At 43.7% G+C, this 18,196-nt stretch overlaps 2 protein-coding genes across 2 annotated transcripts in view; one reads left to right on the top strand and one right to left on the bottom strand.

Annotated features, from left to right (window-relative positions):
• The window catches only part of ARL13B (ADP ribosylation factor like GTPase 13B), a 51,798-nt gene that overhangs the window by 23,571 nt on the left and 10,031 nt on the right, over positions 1 to 18,196 (bottom strand). The gene's annotated exons all lie outside the window — the stretch shown is intronic.
• On the top strand, positions 868 to 17,058 carry LOC133351860 (syntaxin-11-like). The gene is given in 7 exon segments (XM_061567437.1): positions 868 to 1,567; positions 9,040 to 9,234; positions 10,965 to 11,009; positions 11,011 to 11,250; positions 13,559 to 13,717; positions 13,719 to 13,829; positions 14,909 to 17,058. Coding segments are annotated over 6 exon segments (870 nt in total). The 5' UTR covers positions 868 to 1,567; positions 9,040 to 9,096; the 3' UTR covers positions 15,086 to 17,058.

Genomic DNA, 18,196 nt, shown 5'->3' with positions numbered 1-18,196 from the left:
GAAACCTTTTTACAGGGAATCATGTCAGCATTAACCGCAATACTTGTAGTCAAAATGCAAAAAAAAACACTTTGATAATATATGCATTGTCCTTGAAACTGATTTGTCCACACCAGAGACGGCTTTCTTTTGAGCCTCCTCTCAATTGGTGCTAGACCAGAGGACGCCAAAAGGCGCACAGCACAAAGACAATGCCACTATCAAAGTAATGAGGGCTCGGGGTAAGCATCTACATCATTAGACCTCATTTGCCAGTACCAAAATATAATAATAGGGTTTTTCCCATTTTTTATGGCAACAAAACTGAAACCTTTTTACAAGGAATCATGTGTGCATTAGCCACAATACTTGTGGTCAAAATGCAAACAAAGGTGAATTCGTTTCTCACTGGGTAGAGTCAACAGAAGGGTGTGCACGGCTTTAAGTATTGTGCTAACTATTTGCAAATGTAAGATCTGCTTGAATGGTGAACCGAACCATTTGGCTCCTTTGATGCCACACTATAGCCAGTAGCAGTTGAAGTCCACAGTCGATAGTATACATGTAGACAACCAACCGCCTGTCCTCACTGGGTTCTCAATGCGGTGTTACGCTTGTAACATGTTCTGTTTATTTAAGTTAAAATGGTTTGCAAAGCCAAATACGAGGATAAAAAAAAATCCCCCTTAATGTTTAAAGACAATCTAATTTTGCCACAGGAAACACGAAGGATAAATCATTATTTATATTAATCAAATAATTTCTCAAATTTCTAATTGTAAAAAAAAACAGGTATTGCTCGAGGTTCCATAGCAAACAATCATAGCAAACGCTGCTCGAGTCATCTCTCTTAAACACAAACTGATGGCTTATGGGTGAGGCTATATGGAGTAGATCTAATATTAAATTATTTCGGCCATTTGGTTGGAAAACCTACTGCACGTGGATATGTGCGGTGGTGAAAAAAACCCGACTTATCGGCACACAGCACGCAGTGTCATTAAACATAACAAAAAAACACAGTCGGAAAATGGACTTGTGGAAGAACCAGTTGGGCTGCAAAAATGTTCCTGCCCAGGGCAGCTAACAATGGGAACCATGCAACCTGTGTTTACCCACTCGCTCTTACGTATTTCCCCTGCCCTGCCAAACCAAACCATCCAGCAAAGAGAGATAGCCGGCTGACGCCCCACCTCAGTTATATTCCCGACGCCGTTTGCAGCACGACGTCTCTGAGACTCGGTCGGTCTTACGAAAAGAAGAGCATCGCCACCCATCACCACCAGCTCTGAAAACATCGCTGCGTGTGCGGCTAGAGCTGGGAGATTTTTTTTTGGGGTGCTGCTACTACTGTTGCTACTGCTGGAGACGACGGGACGCCATGTATCGGCCGTGAAGCTCGAGTTTGCGTGGAGAAAGAGGAACGCGATTTCTATTCTGCCGCTTCTCTTTCGTCGCCTTCAGTCACAACTACGGGGAACTTTGAACCCAACGTGTTTGAAACCTACAGCAGCAGCAGCTTCCCACCGTTCCAACTGTTCACATCAATGTTACTTCTCAAGACACGCCTGTGTATAGATTTCCCTTGGTGAGTTTTCATTTATTTCGTATTCTATTAAGTACGGTAGTTTTAACTGGTTATGTTTTTTTCCGGTTTGCTTGATCTCTTGTTTGTAAAACACAGTAACATGTCCGTTCCCACTTCACTTTAATATTTACACAACATAGAACGTTCACTCGGGCACATGCCATCTCGAGACACAGCTACAAGTACTGCCACAGGTCTGTGGAGTGTGATACTTTCATGTGATCTCTGTGTTAAAGGCTGGACTCTTAATCTTAGGAGCAAGCCTGAAGTGTCACAAGTCGTTGCAAACAAACCCACACTTGTTTTTATTTACAAATAGGCAGTTCCACAATGTCGCCCACTTTAAAAGCATGGGTAATCATTCGTATGATCACGAAGTTTATTTTCACTTGAGCTTAGTATGTTACTCAATTTAAGACTTTAAGATGAAACATGTCCACCTTTCTTGGTAAGGGACACGGTGTCAGACAGATTCAAACAAACTGATTTCTATGCTATGAAGGACCATTGCCTGAAATGTCGCTGATTATATTTTGGTTTTAAAGCCACAGTGCTATTGGCAAACGTGTTGAGTGTTTAAAACAAAAATATACGTATTTCCACATGCCGGGAAGATCGACGAAATTTAGTTTGCACACGTGTCAAACTATTAACGTACACCAAGGCCGTAATTATAATATATTGGGGGGGGGGGGGGCACATCCCTCCCCCCCCCAATATTCTAATGTGCTCAAAATGTCCCCCCCAATATATTGCGATAAAAAATTATTGCTATGCTGTAAATAAAAACAACAATTTGCTAAACCTTGGCCACAATATCTGGACTTGTCTTAATATAAATCAATGCATAGATTTCTGCTTATATGATTTAGGTTATGGTTGTACTTTATTAATCCCGAATCTCTGCCATGACATACAATGAAACAAGAAATGGTAAAAAAAGTAAAAACAGAGCAATGTAATACAATACACTATTAGACATTATTGTAAAAATAGTCCATCCTATGTGTTAATGCATTTTTTTTTATATTTTAGGCAGGAAATAAGTTTTCAAATGTAGATATTTTTCTGGGTTGGGACCCCCAGACACCCTGGAAGATTTGGTCCCCCCCAATGTTGACTCCATGGCTACGGCCTTTACGTACTCTGTTATTAAGTCATTCTATGACATCGATAGATAACCTTTAAAATGATACCACTAGTGCAGGATTGATTTTTTTAATTTTGACTTTGGGTGCCTAATTTGTGTAAATGCAAGATTCACTCAACTTGAGTGAACTTATTGTTAGTAATCGTTCTCAGATTAACGAGTAACTATGTATTAAAAATATAATTTTACTGTAAATGTAAACACTTAGCCGGGCGTATGACGTAACACAACATGAGTCATATGTTTGAATAGTGGGCATCACATATTTCCTTGATTTAATGAGAAACTCGTTTATCAGAGCTATCTTTAAAATGTAGGCTTTCGCGACCAATATTATTCATAATATAGGTTTTTGGGTAAGGTCGCGTTATTTATAAATGTGTCGTAACCCTCCACCACCCTCCACCACCCGACACGGCCAAACAGTAAAAAATGTGTTACGTTTTTCAAAGGACAAAATAATTCACTTTTTTAGCCCACCGGTGTGTTGAAGAGATAATCAACAGCATTTTAAAATTTGAGTACGACGCATTTATAAATAACGCGATCTGACCCAAACACCTATATTTAGGAGAGCTACCTTTGTCTGCCTTTACAATCAGTTATTTTTTGTTTAAATTTTCAATACACCATTTTCACAAGTTAAATTCTAGTCGTTGTTTTTTTTATAAACGGTTGCCCAACAGAAATCAAGCCGCGTACAGTTGCAAAATAAGTGCGGCTACATTTGTAACTATCTGCTGCGGCTCACAAAGTTTCCTCCTCCCGTATTTCCCCATCGATATTTCCTTCCCACCCCCACCTCGTTTCACCCACCAAAACATTTCTGCTGAGCGTGTGGTCAAACGTCGTCATGTTTTTCCCCGAACAAGTTTCCCCACCTTCGTTACGGCAAAATAAAATAGGAACGAAATGGCAGGATTCGTTCTTTCTTTTTAAACGCATTCACGGCGGATAAACTCCATCAACAAAAATGCAGAACGATAATGCACCGGGGTCTGGGGGGGAGGGGGGCAGCCGCGATCGATGACGCAAAGACGCACATGATCGAAGCTGGAAAGAACGGCACCGGGTTTAAATTAAAACTGCAAAGTGTACGGCGGCATCGCGTGCATAGAGGGCAAAGACTGATAGCTTTCGCATAGAACTCCCTGAGAATCACAGGCCGACTCATTGCACTACACCCGGGGAGTTTAAAATGAGCCCAGAGCAATACCAATTTCTATTTAGGCCCTCCGATACAGCAATGTGGAAATTGGGTTGTATTTTACCCTTGGACTCGACTGGTCTGCAACAAAATAATTACCTTTGCCTGTCAGCCGCATTGCAGGAGCACGGCCTTCACCCGTGCCTTTGGTGTAAGCCATTTGCAGAAAGGATTAAAGTAAAAAACAGAACAGCGGGGTTATTTCCTAGGGTATAAATCAACTCCAAATTAAATTCACACGCATCTTTCAAAATCAATAATGACCCAGAAACTATAAGGCCAGTGTGCCTATCGCATTACCAAGTGTTAGAAGAAATACGTTTTTCAAGCTGCTTTAGAAGCTATCTGTGTTAGGCAATGAACCAGTGGACAAGCCTAACTGAATGTCACTTTGATGTAGCTGGGCAAGTATAGTGGCTGCTATGTTGAAGCTCGCCATATCCATTTTCAGACCAGTTTGTTTAAACTTCTTGGTTCTTTCGGTAAAGTCACGTAGAAGGGAAGTAATAAAATAATAAAAATAAAACATAAAAAAAAAATTGTGAGAATTATTTTATTTTATTATGTTTTATTTTTATTATTTTATTACTTCCCTTCTACGTGACTTTACCGAAAGAACCAAGAAGATGAATCCCTGCAGTCACGAAAGCTTTAAATCGAAACAGTTTGTTTAAGTCAACAAAGATGTCCCGTGTAACTTTACAGGATTATTGGGGTATGGGAGCACCTATTAAGGGTGGAATTGCGCACTGAGGAGTTGTGGGACCAGTGATGATGTTTATACTCTGCACCAGGTTACCATTAAGGTTGAGTCAACCTAGGGCAAGTCTATGAAAAGGTCAAAAAGTAGTTGCCACTCGAAGTGACATCTATCGCAGGTTGACTGACGGGATTGTAGCGCAGTTTGCTAACCGCATGGCATGGACAAGCAACTGCTTGTTGCACATGTTTGACTGCTTGTTGCACTGGTTCACGGTTTGAGCCCAGCGGCCACCCTGGTCAATACTATAGGTGTATTAATCATTATTAGACACCATTTGCTTCACAGTAACCATTAAAGATTATATGATGTTATAAGAAAAGGCCGTGTGTGCTGGCGTCATGGTCGAGATTGACCACGATTGGGTAAAAGCTACACGGTAACATCAGTCCCTACTGTGAATCTACTGCAAACTATAATCGCCTGTGAAACATTGCAGCTTCATGATATTATAGTCTTGTGCTATACTCATGGTGTGAACACCAAACATACCGTGGCTTGAACGCACAGAAAGCCGGACTACTAAATGCCATTACGTTTAGTGCCATTACTCAAACTCGGGTTGCTGGGTTCGTAGTTCAGCGCGAACCACGACTGCAACTACTTTGGACAAAACACACGCACGCACACACTCCATGTCCACGCACTTGCACAATCATTGTCGTCATTGTGACCTCATGCCATCTGACTTCTAAAAAAAGGTGGAGGGGCAACAATAGTTAAACCGACTGTATAGTTGTGGGCGTTTTGCAATGCCAGTTTTCTTTCTCTCTCAAAACATATTATATGGCTAAACTTGCTCCGTGATTTTGAAGCTATTTAAAAATCCCAAATAACAAGGCACACCTCCCTCAACCCCTGCAGTTAAACGGCACAGATGCCAGGCACCACCCCAGAGAGAAATGCTGCACAGTTTGTTCGGACACCTGACAACCGTTTGTGACATTCAGGCAGATTTACGACGAAATTTAATCCTGCAATGAACTACTGTAGCCATGCAAAGCATCCCTGGGTGGTGCTATTCAGAAATTACCGTACTCGGAACTCAATAAGCCATTGCGCAATCAGAACCAGCTCAAACGAAGCCAAAGCAAACAAATGTTTTCAAACTTCAACTAAAAAGATGTCGTTTGTGCCAGCGTCATTCTTGATATGTCTTGGAACAGAGTTGCAGAGGCAGGGAGCATGGCAACTGTAAAGGTCTTCGACTCTCCTGACTTTAGACGAAATCTAAGAATGAACAATAGTCCAGAACTTGCTGATCTCAAAGAGTGATGAGGTGCATAAGGCATCAGCAGTTCCTGTAAATATTAAGGCACAATATTGTGAAGGTCTTCATAAATAGTAAGCATACCTTTTGTTCCATCAATCTTAAAGACAGTGCAATTATTTGTAAATTCGAGTAATATGTTGTAACATCAGATCTCGGAAGCTAAGCAGAGTTTCACCTGGTTAGTACTTGGATGGGAGACTTCCTGGGGATAACCAGGTATTGAAGGCTTGGGTTAGGAGGTTATCCAAAGTTGGCAATACAGAAATTCATGATGAGTGTTTTATGTCATCGTATGCATGGGGGTTTCTCCGGGTACTCCGGTTTCCTCCCACATGCCAAACAATCGGTAACGCAATTGGCCAAACATTGCGATACAGGACCCTCTTGAAAAAGAGTGTGACTCAGTGAGGCTTTCCTGTGGAAACAAATTACATTACCATCAGCACTTAGCGCTCCCAGTTTTCTTCACGCAAAGAGTTTGTCTTCAAGTGTTACATCTTTCTCTTCATCTGGGAGACAGTCTAATTCCTGGGCAACAGTGTTTTTGTTTTGCCAGAGATCTGCATCACATTCTTTCACTTATTTTCAATGAAGGATGGCAGCAACTTGTAGAGGCCTTCATCCAGCAGCAAATTGAGATTTGCAGTTGATGAAGATATATTTTCGTGATAAGAGGCCTTAACTCTGTCCCCCATAACTCAGTCCCTCCCCCCGCCACAAAAAAAGAACTGCTACTTGGCCATACCCAATGAAACTGGTGACATCTGGCAGTAGTCATACATTAATAACCACGTGGAAACAAAAGCACGAGACATGGTGACGGTGGTGCACTTCAGTTCACGTCCTGCTCACTTGAACCTCAGCTGTCAGTACCTGCTGTTGAAACCAAACCACGCCGAACGAGCCTGACCCAAACTAGGTTCGGTGTGTTCCAATGTGCACAGTCACATGCCCGCTGTCTGCTGGCTAACCATGCTGGTGAAGTATCCTGTGAGCGAACATGGGTAAAAACGTACTTATGTGATTCTAGTAATTCATTTCTGAATGTGCCATCTTCTGACTACCTCGAATCTTGACCTTAACAACTAATATTAATCGATGTATCATTACATCTCTCTTAAAACCGCGCGAGTATCACCGCAGTGTCATCACAACAGTGCTCCTGTATTTTTAAAAGTTTTACTCACGGAATAAATATTGTACTTACATGGGAAATATACCTTAAGAGGAGAGCTCTGTCAATACACCCTAAAATGGGGAAGGGGGGGGTGCATGATAACTGAACTAATGATACAATATGATCCTAACTTTAGTGTAAACATGTAATCTCCAGCGAAACGCTTATCTTCAAGATGTGTACATATAGATAACCTGCTATGACATGGATTACAAAATGGACAATGACAAAGAAATTGGATCAAAAGCTATGCAATGAAAAGATCCTCGTATAACCATAACAAACATTTGGGGCAAGAGCTGTTAGCGAGCAACTATGAAAGCCGAAACGGCACACGACGGGGTGGGTGGCCAGCACCACGCCCGACCGCCTTTGTTTCCCAAGGGGCGATGTTATTAGACACCACACCAGGTACTAATTTTGAGGCTGAGTCGACCTTAGGGGAGGCCCAGGACTGGTTCAGATAAACGTCACTAGTGTTGGCCGTGATTCAGAATGGAACTCGGGTCCCCGGGTTCGCAACGCAGTGCACTAACCGCTACGCCACCACTACGCCACCGCTCCCGTCAAGACAGCGATAGGCATGCACCTGGTTACACAGGTCTGCTGATCACCACAACAAACAAAATGTGTCAGAATAGGGCTATAATGAAAAGCACAATGCCAGTAGTTACAGTAATTGGTACACTCCACCAGATAACAAGTTCAATAAACGGCTTGGCCTAAACATCGACCGCAGTCATAAAACTAAAGGACAAAACCTGTAGTCATAACTGCAAAGCTATTTTGAGAGCTTGTACCCAGGGAACCGTGTGTTTTACAAACAGGTTGAATTTTGCTCAAGGTTCCTTTGATAGTTGCTAAGCATGAGGTAACCCCCAGCTGAAGATGTCATACGTAATTGTCCTGCAATGGATTGATCCAAGAAAGCCTAATAGAGTCTCAAAACACTTTCAAGAGGGTCCTGCATTGGTACATTTGGCCAATGACGCAATTATAAAGCTATAACCCGCAATGACTATACTTGTTGTTGCTATCATCATCATCAGCAGCAGCTATACTCTATTCACTGCTCGATGAAGGCCTCTTCACGCTGTCACCATCTCCCATGGTCTTGTGATGCAATGATCCCGTCTCGCTCCTACACACAACCTGAGCTCAGCGCTCCTTCTCTGCAGTGGACTTCCTCTCGGCATATTCTCTCCTTTGACTGCCATTCCGTTATCAGTCTCAACCGCCTGCCATTAGTTCTTCTTGCGACTTGTCCTGCCCACTTACGTTAAAATAAATATTTTTAATTTGTTTTCTGATCCTTATGTTCCCATGTATATCTCCCCGTGTAATTCCAGAGCATAACACCTCGTATGACTTCTTTGCATAGTTTTCAGCTTTTGATCCAATTTCTTTGTCACTGTCCATATATATACACACACACTGATTAAACGTTGGTATGTGTTAAATGAACTTTGAATGCAAACAAATGATAAAGAATTAAATAATAAATATCATAAATGGGGAATTTAACATGTATCAAATATAAATGTGGAACTCTGGAAGGAAACATGGTGATTGTTGTAGATATGATTTGGCAAAAAAATAGTCATGCTGGGTGGGACATGTGTGCAGGATGGGAGAGGGCCAGTTAGATAGATGGGCATTAGAGAGGTCTCCATCAGTCTTGTAATCAAGGGGAAGAGCTAAGAGGAGATGGTGGGAAACAGTTGGGGGTGGGTTTTGGAGGTCCCATGTCAACTGTGCAGCAGCTGTCGGATCTGGCAGAAGGTAGAAAGCGAAGTGTGTGGCGGTGCCATCAATGGGTTTGGCCATGATGACATCTTGATCTTGAAATAATGATCATTAATGAGAATTTTAAATATATTTTGCTCCCCCCCCACCCCCAAACAGACCCCTGGACTGATCTGGGAGGCAGGGCAGGCGAGCGGCTGTGCTTAAAGCAACAGGATGAAAGACAGATTGCAAGAGCTTATTACAATATCGCACAAGACCGAAGATGAGAAATCGGTCGTGGATGACGAAGTCGACAGCAGGCAGGAATCCGTCATCTTTGAGCATGAATCCCCCATCCCAGCCCTGCACGAGGTGAGGCACTCAATACAACAGGTGTTGTGAGGTGGCTGGGTGGCCCGGATGCTCATCCTGTCCCCGCATCACGCCAACACTACCCGGATCTTGGGTGTGAATGAGCAAACCGCCCACGATTAATCCAGGTTCTCAAGCGTTGTGGGTCGACCGTCTCAGCCTGGGTCACAACGAGCTTTGAAGGTTACAGCCATTTCGATGATGACCTCGTAAACAAACTTTCTCATTCTAGATTTGAAGCCTTCGTGACTGCAAGGATTCATATTCTTAGGTTTTTTCAGGTAAAGTCACGTAGGTAAAAAATAATCAAAGTAAAGCTTGTGTTGCCTCCGCAACGTCGTTATTTTTATTTTATTTTACTTTTATTAATTTAAATGTTTTACCTACGTGACTTTACCAAAAAAACCTAAGAATATGAAACTTTCTCATCTCTGTCGTTTGTACCAAATTAGCTACTGCTCAGCAATGAACGCAAATCTAGCTTGACCACCTGATTGTGAAATTGTACTTATTGCTCTGCATCGACATCAGTCATGCGACAGAAGGATGACGGAAAGTAATCGAGACGGAATGAATGTTGCATGCTGGCAGATGATGAAAATAAACTAAAGGAAAGTGAGTGCGTTCAATACTGGGAGAAGATACAAATATTCCAGTGAAGTTGGTCTTTGATCAGACAGTCAAGTGGCAATTCCAGTTTACAATAGTGGAATGTAGCTTTGTTCTGCCAAAAAAGCCACAGGCATGTTTTAAAAATAGGATGAAAAAGTAAATGAACATAAATCTATAGTTACGGCCAGACATTCTGCATGAGTGTTATCATAGATCCAGCAAAGTGTACTGTGGCTTGTTAGTTTGTGACACAATAATAAGGCTGTAGTTTCAAAGGCAAATTTGGTGTCAACTCAGCCAAATTATCCCTCAGGGAGCTGAACGAATAAGCACCACTTTGTCAAAAGTCAATATTGGTTATTCTATGGAGAGACCGAGCTCAAACTGAAATACATTTTTATGTTTCCACAACAGGCTCAGGGCCACCATAATTGCCACCCAATGCTTGTTTGGCTGTGGACACGCTATGACTATGACGGCACACACCATGCTGCCACCGAGCTTTTTACCAGGTCCTCTAAAACAGCAGTGGCGAACATTAAGCCCACAGGCTGGGCGAGGCGCACGACTTAATTTCATCCGGCCCATGGGCAAATGAGCCCTAGCACTTTAAAACGACCCGCAAATGATATTTACCTGTCATTTCAAACATCTATGTCACACTAATCGGGTACTAGAGGAGACTGTTTTTTGACCTGGTAAACAACACTGTTTCTAATTTCAGCATGCCCAGTCACGTGTGCGACTGCAACGGCCTCTTGCAACGGCCTTTTGGCAGTGGCAGATAGTGGCCGAGGTGTGTCTGCTAATGTGTGGCCTGGCCAAATTGTATTTGAAACTCTTGCCGTGTTCTTCGGATTTTAAGACACTCTGGTAAAGCAAGACACACCCCAAACTTGGGTGTCATTTTGAAAATAACAAAACATTTCTAGAGAACACGAAGTCCTGGGAAAGCAGTGAAACAAGGGTATAACATGTGAAGTTGAGAAAATACAGAGCAGGCCGCTGGAACAAAAAAGCGTCTTATAAACCGGAGAATTTGGTATCCGCACTCCGTAAGGGAAGTTGTCCTGTCCTTGCTCTCGAACCTAACACCAGTCCCAGTCGTGCGGCTCCAGGAAACCGAGGCGATCCAAGATGAAATCGAGCGCCTCCAGTCGGACTGTGCGGCGCATGGGCAAGCAGAACGCGCGCTTCCTCACCTCCATGCGGCGTCTCAGCAGCATCAAGCGCGACGCCAACGCGGTGGCGCGCGACGTGCGCCTGCGCGCCGAGCGGCTGCACAAGCGTCTGCAGCTGCTGACTGCCAGCTGCGAGCAGCTCGAGGCGCGGCAAGGGGCACAGTCGGCGGCGGCGCGCATCATCCGCGCGCACGTCAATACCCTCACCCAGCGCTTCCACCAGGCAAGCGCTGCAGGAATCTGATAAGCTTATGAAGCTCTTTTTTTCACAGGTGGATCTTGTATTTCACACTCGTCCAGTAAGTGGATGGACGCGGTAGCCACCCGCTGCCGATCGTGCGCACCCCCCCCCAACCCCGCGTCAAAAAAGGAAGCGCCTCGCGTGTTCGCTCTGCGGTAGCTCGCTGGAATTCACTTGAGGATCTTGCTGATTCCGTCAAGGAGCATAAACCGGTCACGCCAACTCTGGTCATCCTCGCAGCAGCGGCGGCTTTTGACTAGCCATGGAACAAAGACGGGGGTCACCGCACCTGCTCGCCCTCAGATGAGCTTCTTTGGCTGTCTGGAACACTCTTCCTCACGATATCAGGAAGCCACTGGAGCTATGCACTTTTAAAATCTAGATTGGCCAAGTCTTATGGACTTTTTTGTTATCTTGTACACAAGTAGGATACATATTTTGATTTAAAGCTTTCGTGACTGCAGGGATTCATATTCTTGGTTCTTTCGGTAAAGTCACGTAGAAGAGAAAAAATAAAAATATAATAAAATTCTCACAATCAGAATTTCATTTTTTCTATTTTTATTATTTTATTTTTCCCTTCTATGTGACTTTACCGAAAGAACCAAGAATAGAATACATGTTTCAAGGGTGTATACATGTTTATTCATCCTATCAGTTTTTCCAAACACATTTTAGTCAATGAATGTCAATTATTTGACAAAAAAATTGTGAACCATAAACCCAACAGCTGTTATATCGTGAACTTGGCTCAACACAGTGGAATTCATTACATCTGAAAAGAGCTTCAAAATATAGTCAAATCTTTGAAAGTCTGCTTACTAGCCCTGTTTGGCATAGTAAAGGCGTTGCCAATTAAGGTGTGGCTGCCAGGTATCCCATACTTGCTAAACTTGCTGTGGACAGTGCTGATCTGATCGCCCTAAAACCCTAGCGCAGTCCATTCAAAAGTGGCCTTAGCGCTGAGCACCTAAAAGGGGAAGGTGTGGTTCATGCATGACGTCAACTGAGCAAATATGTCTAAATGAAACACGTGTTTGGACACCGTGCGTTTGAAGTTGTGATGCACTACACAGCCACTCCCTAACCATGAGATCAACAAGCAAGGGTCTCCGCGTGTGAACGTCATACCCAGGGATTAATGTTAGCTGGGTCTGTCCGGGTCAGTGACCCGGAAAATATTTCCACACCCGACAACACCGCATTCCATGTATGCCTCTCACCTATGGCTTTGGATAGCACTCGCCACACGTGCCACCTACTAAAGTCTAATGGTGACCCAAAAAATATTCGGTGAAATGTTAAGCCCTTATCGTACATGAGTGGGAAGGGTAGCTCAGCGTCAGTAGTGTCAGAGAAACTGAGCAAGCACCACCGAGATTGTTTCAGAATCCGGGTTTCAGACACCCATAGTTAAACCGGTACAGCGAGAGTTGACTTTCAGCCTGGCTACACAATGTCTGTGATAAAACACGATGCTCTATTGCCTTTTTTTTACTTAATTTGAATAATTTAAACTAAGAATAAACTTGTGGTTTGATTGACATGAAAAAAATACACTTTGCAGCGCATATAACAGGTATATTCCTCTAGTGGATAGAGGGCCTACTGCAGCAGTAGTTCTGTGGCTATTCTTTGAGCATGTTGGTGATCTAGCTGCGAGCATTTCCTAATGGAGAATTTCTTTCTTGCATGCCACGGCTGCGACGATAGCACAAGTGGAATATAAACGAGGTGGGAAAAAAAACATGCATGTGGACGGGAGTCATCTTTACGAGAGTTTTGTGCCTCCCTGTGACAGACAGGCTGACGGAGCATACGCACAGATGACTTCACGCTTAGCTGGAGAGCGTGACTGAGAATAGGAATAATTATTAACTACTGTCAATTTACTGCTAGATTAAAGTCTCCCCCCTCCCCCACAAATTTTCGTGATTGGTGTTGTCTGACCATAATTCACTATGCAGGTCAGTGCGGGTTGGTGATGAAGTGGGGTGGTCAGGACCATTGTACTCTCGACTGATGTTAGCCATCGTCGCGAATTATCTTTTTTTCCCCATCATGTAATTTTTTGGGAGTACTGTAGAAACATTTGTAGACAGAGGAAAAGAGCGTGTATTGAAGGGGGAGGAATTTCACACGATAGGGCACAAAAAAGGAGAAAGAAAAAAAACCTCCCACGAGGCAAAAGTTGACTGGCGGTTTCAGCACAGCGGTGCCGCGTCCCCAATAGGCATGTAACGGCGAGAAAAATAAATAACAAAAAATGTCACGACCCCACACCCTACAGGTGATGCTGGAATACAACGCAGCAGAGATAGCGCAGCGGGAAAACTGCAAGCGGCGCATCGCCCGGCAGCTGGAGATCCTGGGCTCGCAGCCGGCGTCGGACGCTGAGCTGGAAGAACGCATCGAGCAGGGCAACTGGGAGGTGTTTGCCATGGGCATTCCTTGGGGAGACGCGCTCCGCCAAGGCAGCCCTCAACGAGATCGAGCAGCGCCACCAGGAGCTACTCAAGCTGGAGCAGCGGCTGCGCGAAGTCCACGATCTCTTCTTGCAAGTGCGTGGCGCACGACCCTCTTACGGGCTCCCAAGTGTGTGTGTGACCTCATGTGTAGGCGTCTAAAATGGGTTGCCGCGGTGGCAAGATGTTAACCATGTCGCCTGGTATACGGGAGGTCGTGGGTTCGATCCCAACCCTGACGCCTGTATATTTGGAGTTTGCATGTTCTCCCTGTGGTCACGTGGAATTTTCTCAGGGTCCTCCGGTTTTTCCCTCCCCGTTCAGAATTGACATGCGTTTAGAGTATTTGGCCGCTATAAATATCCACGCGATAAGCCCACTTCGTTTAATTATCATTTGTGATAGCCAGGTCGCTTCTGAAAAGAAGCTTTATAGTTCAGTGGGCCTTAGCCGGTAAAATAAAAATAGTAATAGTTACCTCTGGCAGTGCCCAGTGTGAGCCAATACAGTTGTCCTTTGTGTGATCTCCTTTAGGTCCCGTTAAATCACTTTAAAAGTGTGGCCCTGTTCCTCCCGAAAGGGCCAGGTCCTCTCACGCCTCCAATGTTGTTTGTGTCTACTTATTGCTTACTGCCAGGGCTAAGAGCGAAGGTGGATAGTAAATTATTAGCGGCATTGCTTCCAATGTTCAGGTATTCATTATTGAGTCCTGTTTAATTTGATTTGGCATCCTCAAAAACAATTGAATGTCGATGCATATTAATCCTAACTGTATTTTAAATGACATCAGATGAACAATGGGTAGATAAGTCAATTCATCAGGAGTGTACATAAACAGTAATGTATGTATGTTGAACTTCTTTCACACTGTACGTAGCCAACCGTACTAATCGGATGTGCATATTATGATCTGCAGGTAGTAATTGTTTAAATGTCTTGAAATAAAACAATTAAGAAATTAACTAAATCATAAATGAGCGGACAGCACTATACCTCGCAACATACAAATACAATTAGCGTTTAGTTCCTCATTCTCTTATCCCACTAGACCAATATTTTTGACCAGCATTTGCTTAAGCAGAAATTCCTTTACCGGTTTCGATTCGCATAGTCTCATCAGCCAAGTAACTCTTAGTTGTTTGCCCCCCCCCCACCCCATTCCCACTCACCCTTAGATGGCACTGCTGGTGGAAGAGCAGGGCGAGATGGTCAACAACATCGAGAACACGGTGACCAACACGCAGGACTACATCGCGCAGGCCAACGAGACTTTCCAGAAGGCCATCAAGTACCAGAACCGGAACCCGTTCCGGAAACTGTTGCGCTGCTGCTGTTGCTGCTGCTACAGTTAACACCTGCCCTCCTCCACTACGTTATCTACGCTTTTAGCTGACCCCGCGGAAGATCGGATCACGCCCCCAACCTTCCACTGACATTGTCTGCTGCGAATTCTGCCTGTCTCCCACGTGCTGACTTACAACCTTCCCGGCCCGGCAAAAGCTTTTTTCGATTAAGAGTTTGCCGGCTGGTTTCCACGGAATATGTTACTCCAGGATTAATCCACATGTTGAGTATTTCTTCTCTGCAAGCGTCGCCATGCACTACCTCTGGAACACTTTCAGGATTTGTTGAAGCTCAACTCCTGAAGGTGCCCCGCAGTAGTGCTGCAAAATCTCAAAAGAATAAAATCTCAATGCGCGGCCTAACCCAGAAGACCACTGCTTGGATTACGATTTTCTGCAGAAGTCTGCGTGCTAATTAGTATGCTTAATTGTTAACTCAGTTTTACCCCCCTGAGTGCATGTTTGTCTGAAGCAGAAACGTTCATGCTTAATTACTGCATGCATTCATCACGCACTTGTGGGAAATTGGATGCCTGCTTAGCTGCAGGGCCACATCAATCATTTCCTCTTTGGCAGTAGGCGACGACCGTCGCGCAATGCAGTTGTCGCCGTAAATGTTTTCAAGATAAAGTGTGTTTGTCATGCAGAGTAACTATTACCAGGTCAACTTGACTGTCAACAAAAAGGACGACGTAGCTGTGCAATTCTAGGAATTTCTATGCAGTCAAACTGAATCCACATTAACAGTTGAATGTTTGAAAAATCCAACATTATATATGTATATATTTTTTTAATGAAATGCTAAAAAGAAAAAAATAGAAAAAAATATCAAATGCAGACTGGCTAAGCCTTACTGGAAGAATCAATCTGTCAGTGTCCATTTCACATGTATGCTTTGTGTTGTTTAATATAGCCTTATTAAAGATGTGAGGAAGATATTGCTTGTACTATCTTTAGATGAGTTGTAATAAAGGTTTAATTTAAGAACTGCAATGTTAAATAATTCCTGTCCACTTGGATTAACTCCTTCTGAGCTCAGCTCTGCTGGCTTATCACACCAACAGCAGATGCACACTGCATTTAAACTAATTGATTCAAACAAATGTTCAGAGATTTACCAACTTTTAGTTAGGTCCACTGCCCATCACATCCTGGTTCTTTAACATTGGAAAAGTTCATAATCACTTGCTTATTATCTTGGCATCACTTGCTCAAGGTTCATAATAATGTGGCATCACATGCTTAAGCAAGTTGAGTGAGTGCACCAACAGTGAAGATCTCACACTGCTAAGCTTCTGATAAGGGATTTACAAATAAAGGCATGTGTTCATTGGTTTTGTTGGCGCCCAAACAGGTTGTCAGTTCTTGCCATATTTATTTTTACCATCACTGTATTTTGTACGCTTTCTTGTTATTACCGTAAGAGTTAATTTCTTTTAAAATTAACTGACACAACTCTTTCAACTTATACATGTAAAAACAAATGCAATACCATTCACTGGTAATCATTTTGTTCAGCCTATGCAAAATAAAATAATTCGCACGAACGAAATGGGCACAATGTTATCTTGCTTTTCTTCACACGTTTAACTAACCCCACCTCTGCATCACCACGTAAAAGTAAGCTAGCAACTTGAAGTTGCATTCTACTTTGAGAGTTTTTCCCCCCCAAAACGTTCTTTAGTGTAGAGAGCATTATCGGTGCAACCTATTCAACCTGTTTAATCCAGTGCTGCTGCTGCTCACTATTGGCTTCAGAAAACGCACTGCACGGTACCGTTAATGCAAATTAAAATAGCAATGTGTCATTACCAGTGGGGGAACTCCATTTTCGTACTGCATTCCTTGCTGCATTTAAATCATTGTATGTACATAGCATGCTAACAGTATATGTAACCGTATTTTTCTATTTTACGATCGTGTGAATAAAGTTGTAAAGAAGGAATCCATTCCAACTATTGTCCCTTTTTAAGCACAAATACTAACTTTGCACTCTCAACCCCGGCGACCTCTGTTCGTCTCCATTGGTGACAAGTGATATATTAATACTGGTAGGAACCTCCTGGTTACACCAGCCCACAGGGGATTATTGTGTCCGTCCGTCGTGCAGGGAGGGGCTGGGTGGGGAGGGGAGGGTAGGGAGGCGCTGGGTGGGGAGGGGAGGGTCGGGAGGGGCTGGGTGGGGAGGGGCTGGATGGGGAGGGTGGGGCTGGGTGGGGGGTGGGAGGGGCTGGGTGGGGGGTTGGAGGGGTAGGCTGGGTGGGGAGGGGCTGGTCACCCCGGGGTGCCCTTATAAAACTCAACGTTTAACCTACTCACGCCGGCTTGTGCCCACCCTCACAGTCGGGAATATTTGCGGAATACACCACGCCGCCGTTGACCCTGGCCATTGACCGAGCAACCCAACGTTCCTACCTGCTCCCTCCGCGGGAATGTGTTCATTTGTGAGCCACCCTTTATCCAAACTGCACTCACCAGCGTGAAGTATCAAACAACCGACATGATCGGAAGATGTCGTGAGGCTTTCATCCAGCAGTGTAATGATCAATGGTTAAGATAAAATGGCAAAATATACATGCCTGGCAGGGTTCATCATGAATCCTTGTTCCAGAAGATAACATTTAATAATACCCAGTCAGACTGGCTCAGTTTGCACGCCAAGTTCATAATCACCACATTGATCTGCCTATCATTTTAACTACGGAAATATGTGTTTAAATAGAATGAGAAAGTCTGAAAGAAATGTGAGGAAATGTTCTTATCAGCCTTCACTTGCCTGCCAATCTCACAAAAACAGACTTTGGATTACTTCACGTGAAGTACTGGCAGAGAACGAGATCTCTCATCAACTTCTTGGCAATGATGATGCTGCACATGCAAATAAGGTCATGAATTTCGATTTAAAGCTTTCGTGACTGCAGGGATTCATCTTCTTGGTTCTTTCGGTAAAGTCACGTAGAAGGGAAGTAATAAAATAATAAAAATAAAACATAATAAAATAAAATAATTCTCACGACGTTTCGGCTACAACGCAAGCAGCCGTCTTCAGGTGAAGAATGAGACACTACCAAACTAGGAGCTTATATATAAGCTGCGTTGGGGGTGGAAGAGCGCCTTAAC

Source organism: Lethenteron reissneri, chromosome 5 (genome assembly GCF_015708825.2).
Source record: "Lethenteron reissneri isolate LAM-NWPU_2019-01 chromosome 5, ASM1570882v1, whole genome shotgun sequence".
NCBI classification, from domain to species: domain Eukaryota; kingdom Metazoa; phylum Chordata; class Hyperoartia; order Petromyzontiformes; family Petromyzontidae; genus Lethenteron; species Lethenteron reissneri.
The sequence above is the reverse complement of the archived record's forward strand: the minus strand, read 5'-3'. Positions and strand labels throughout refer to the sequence as shown.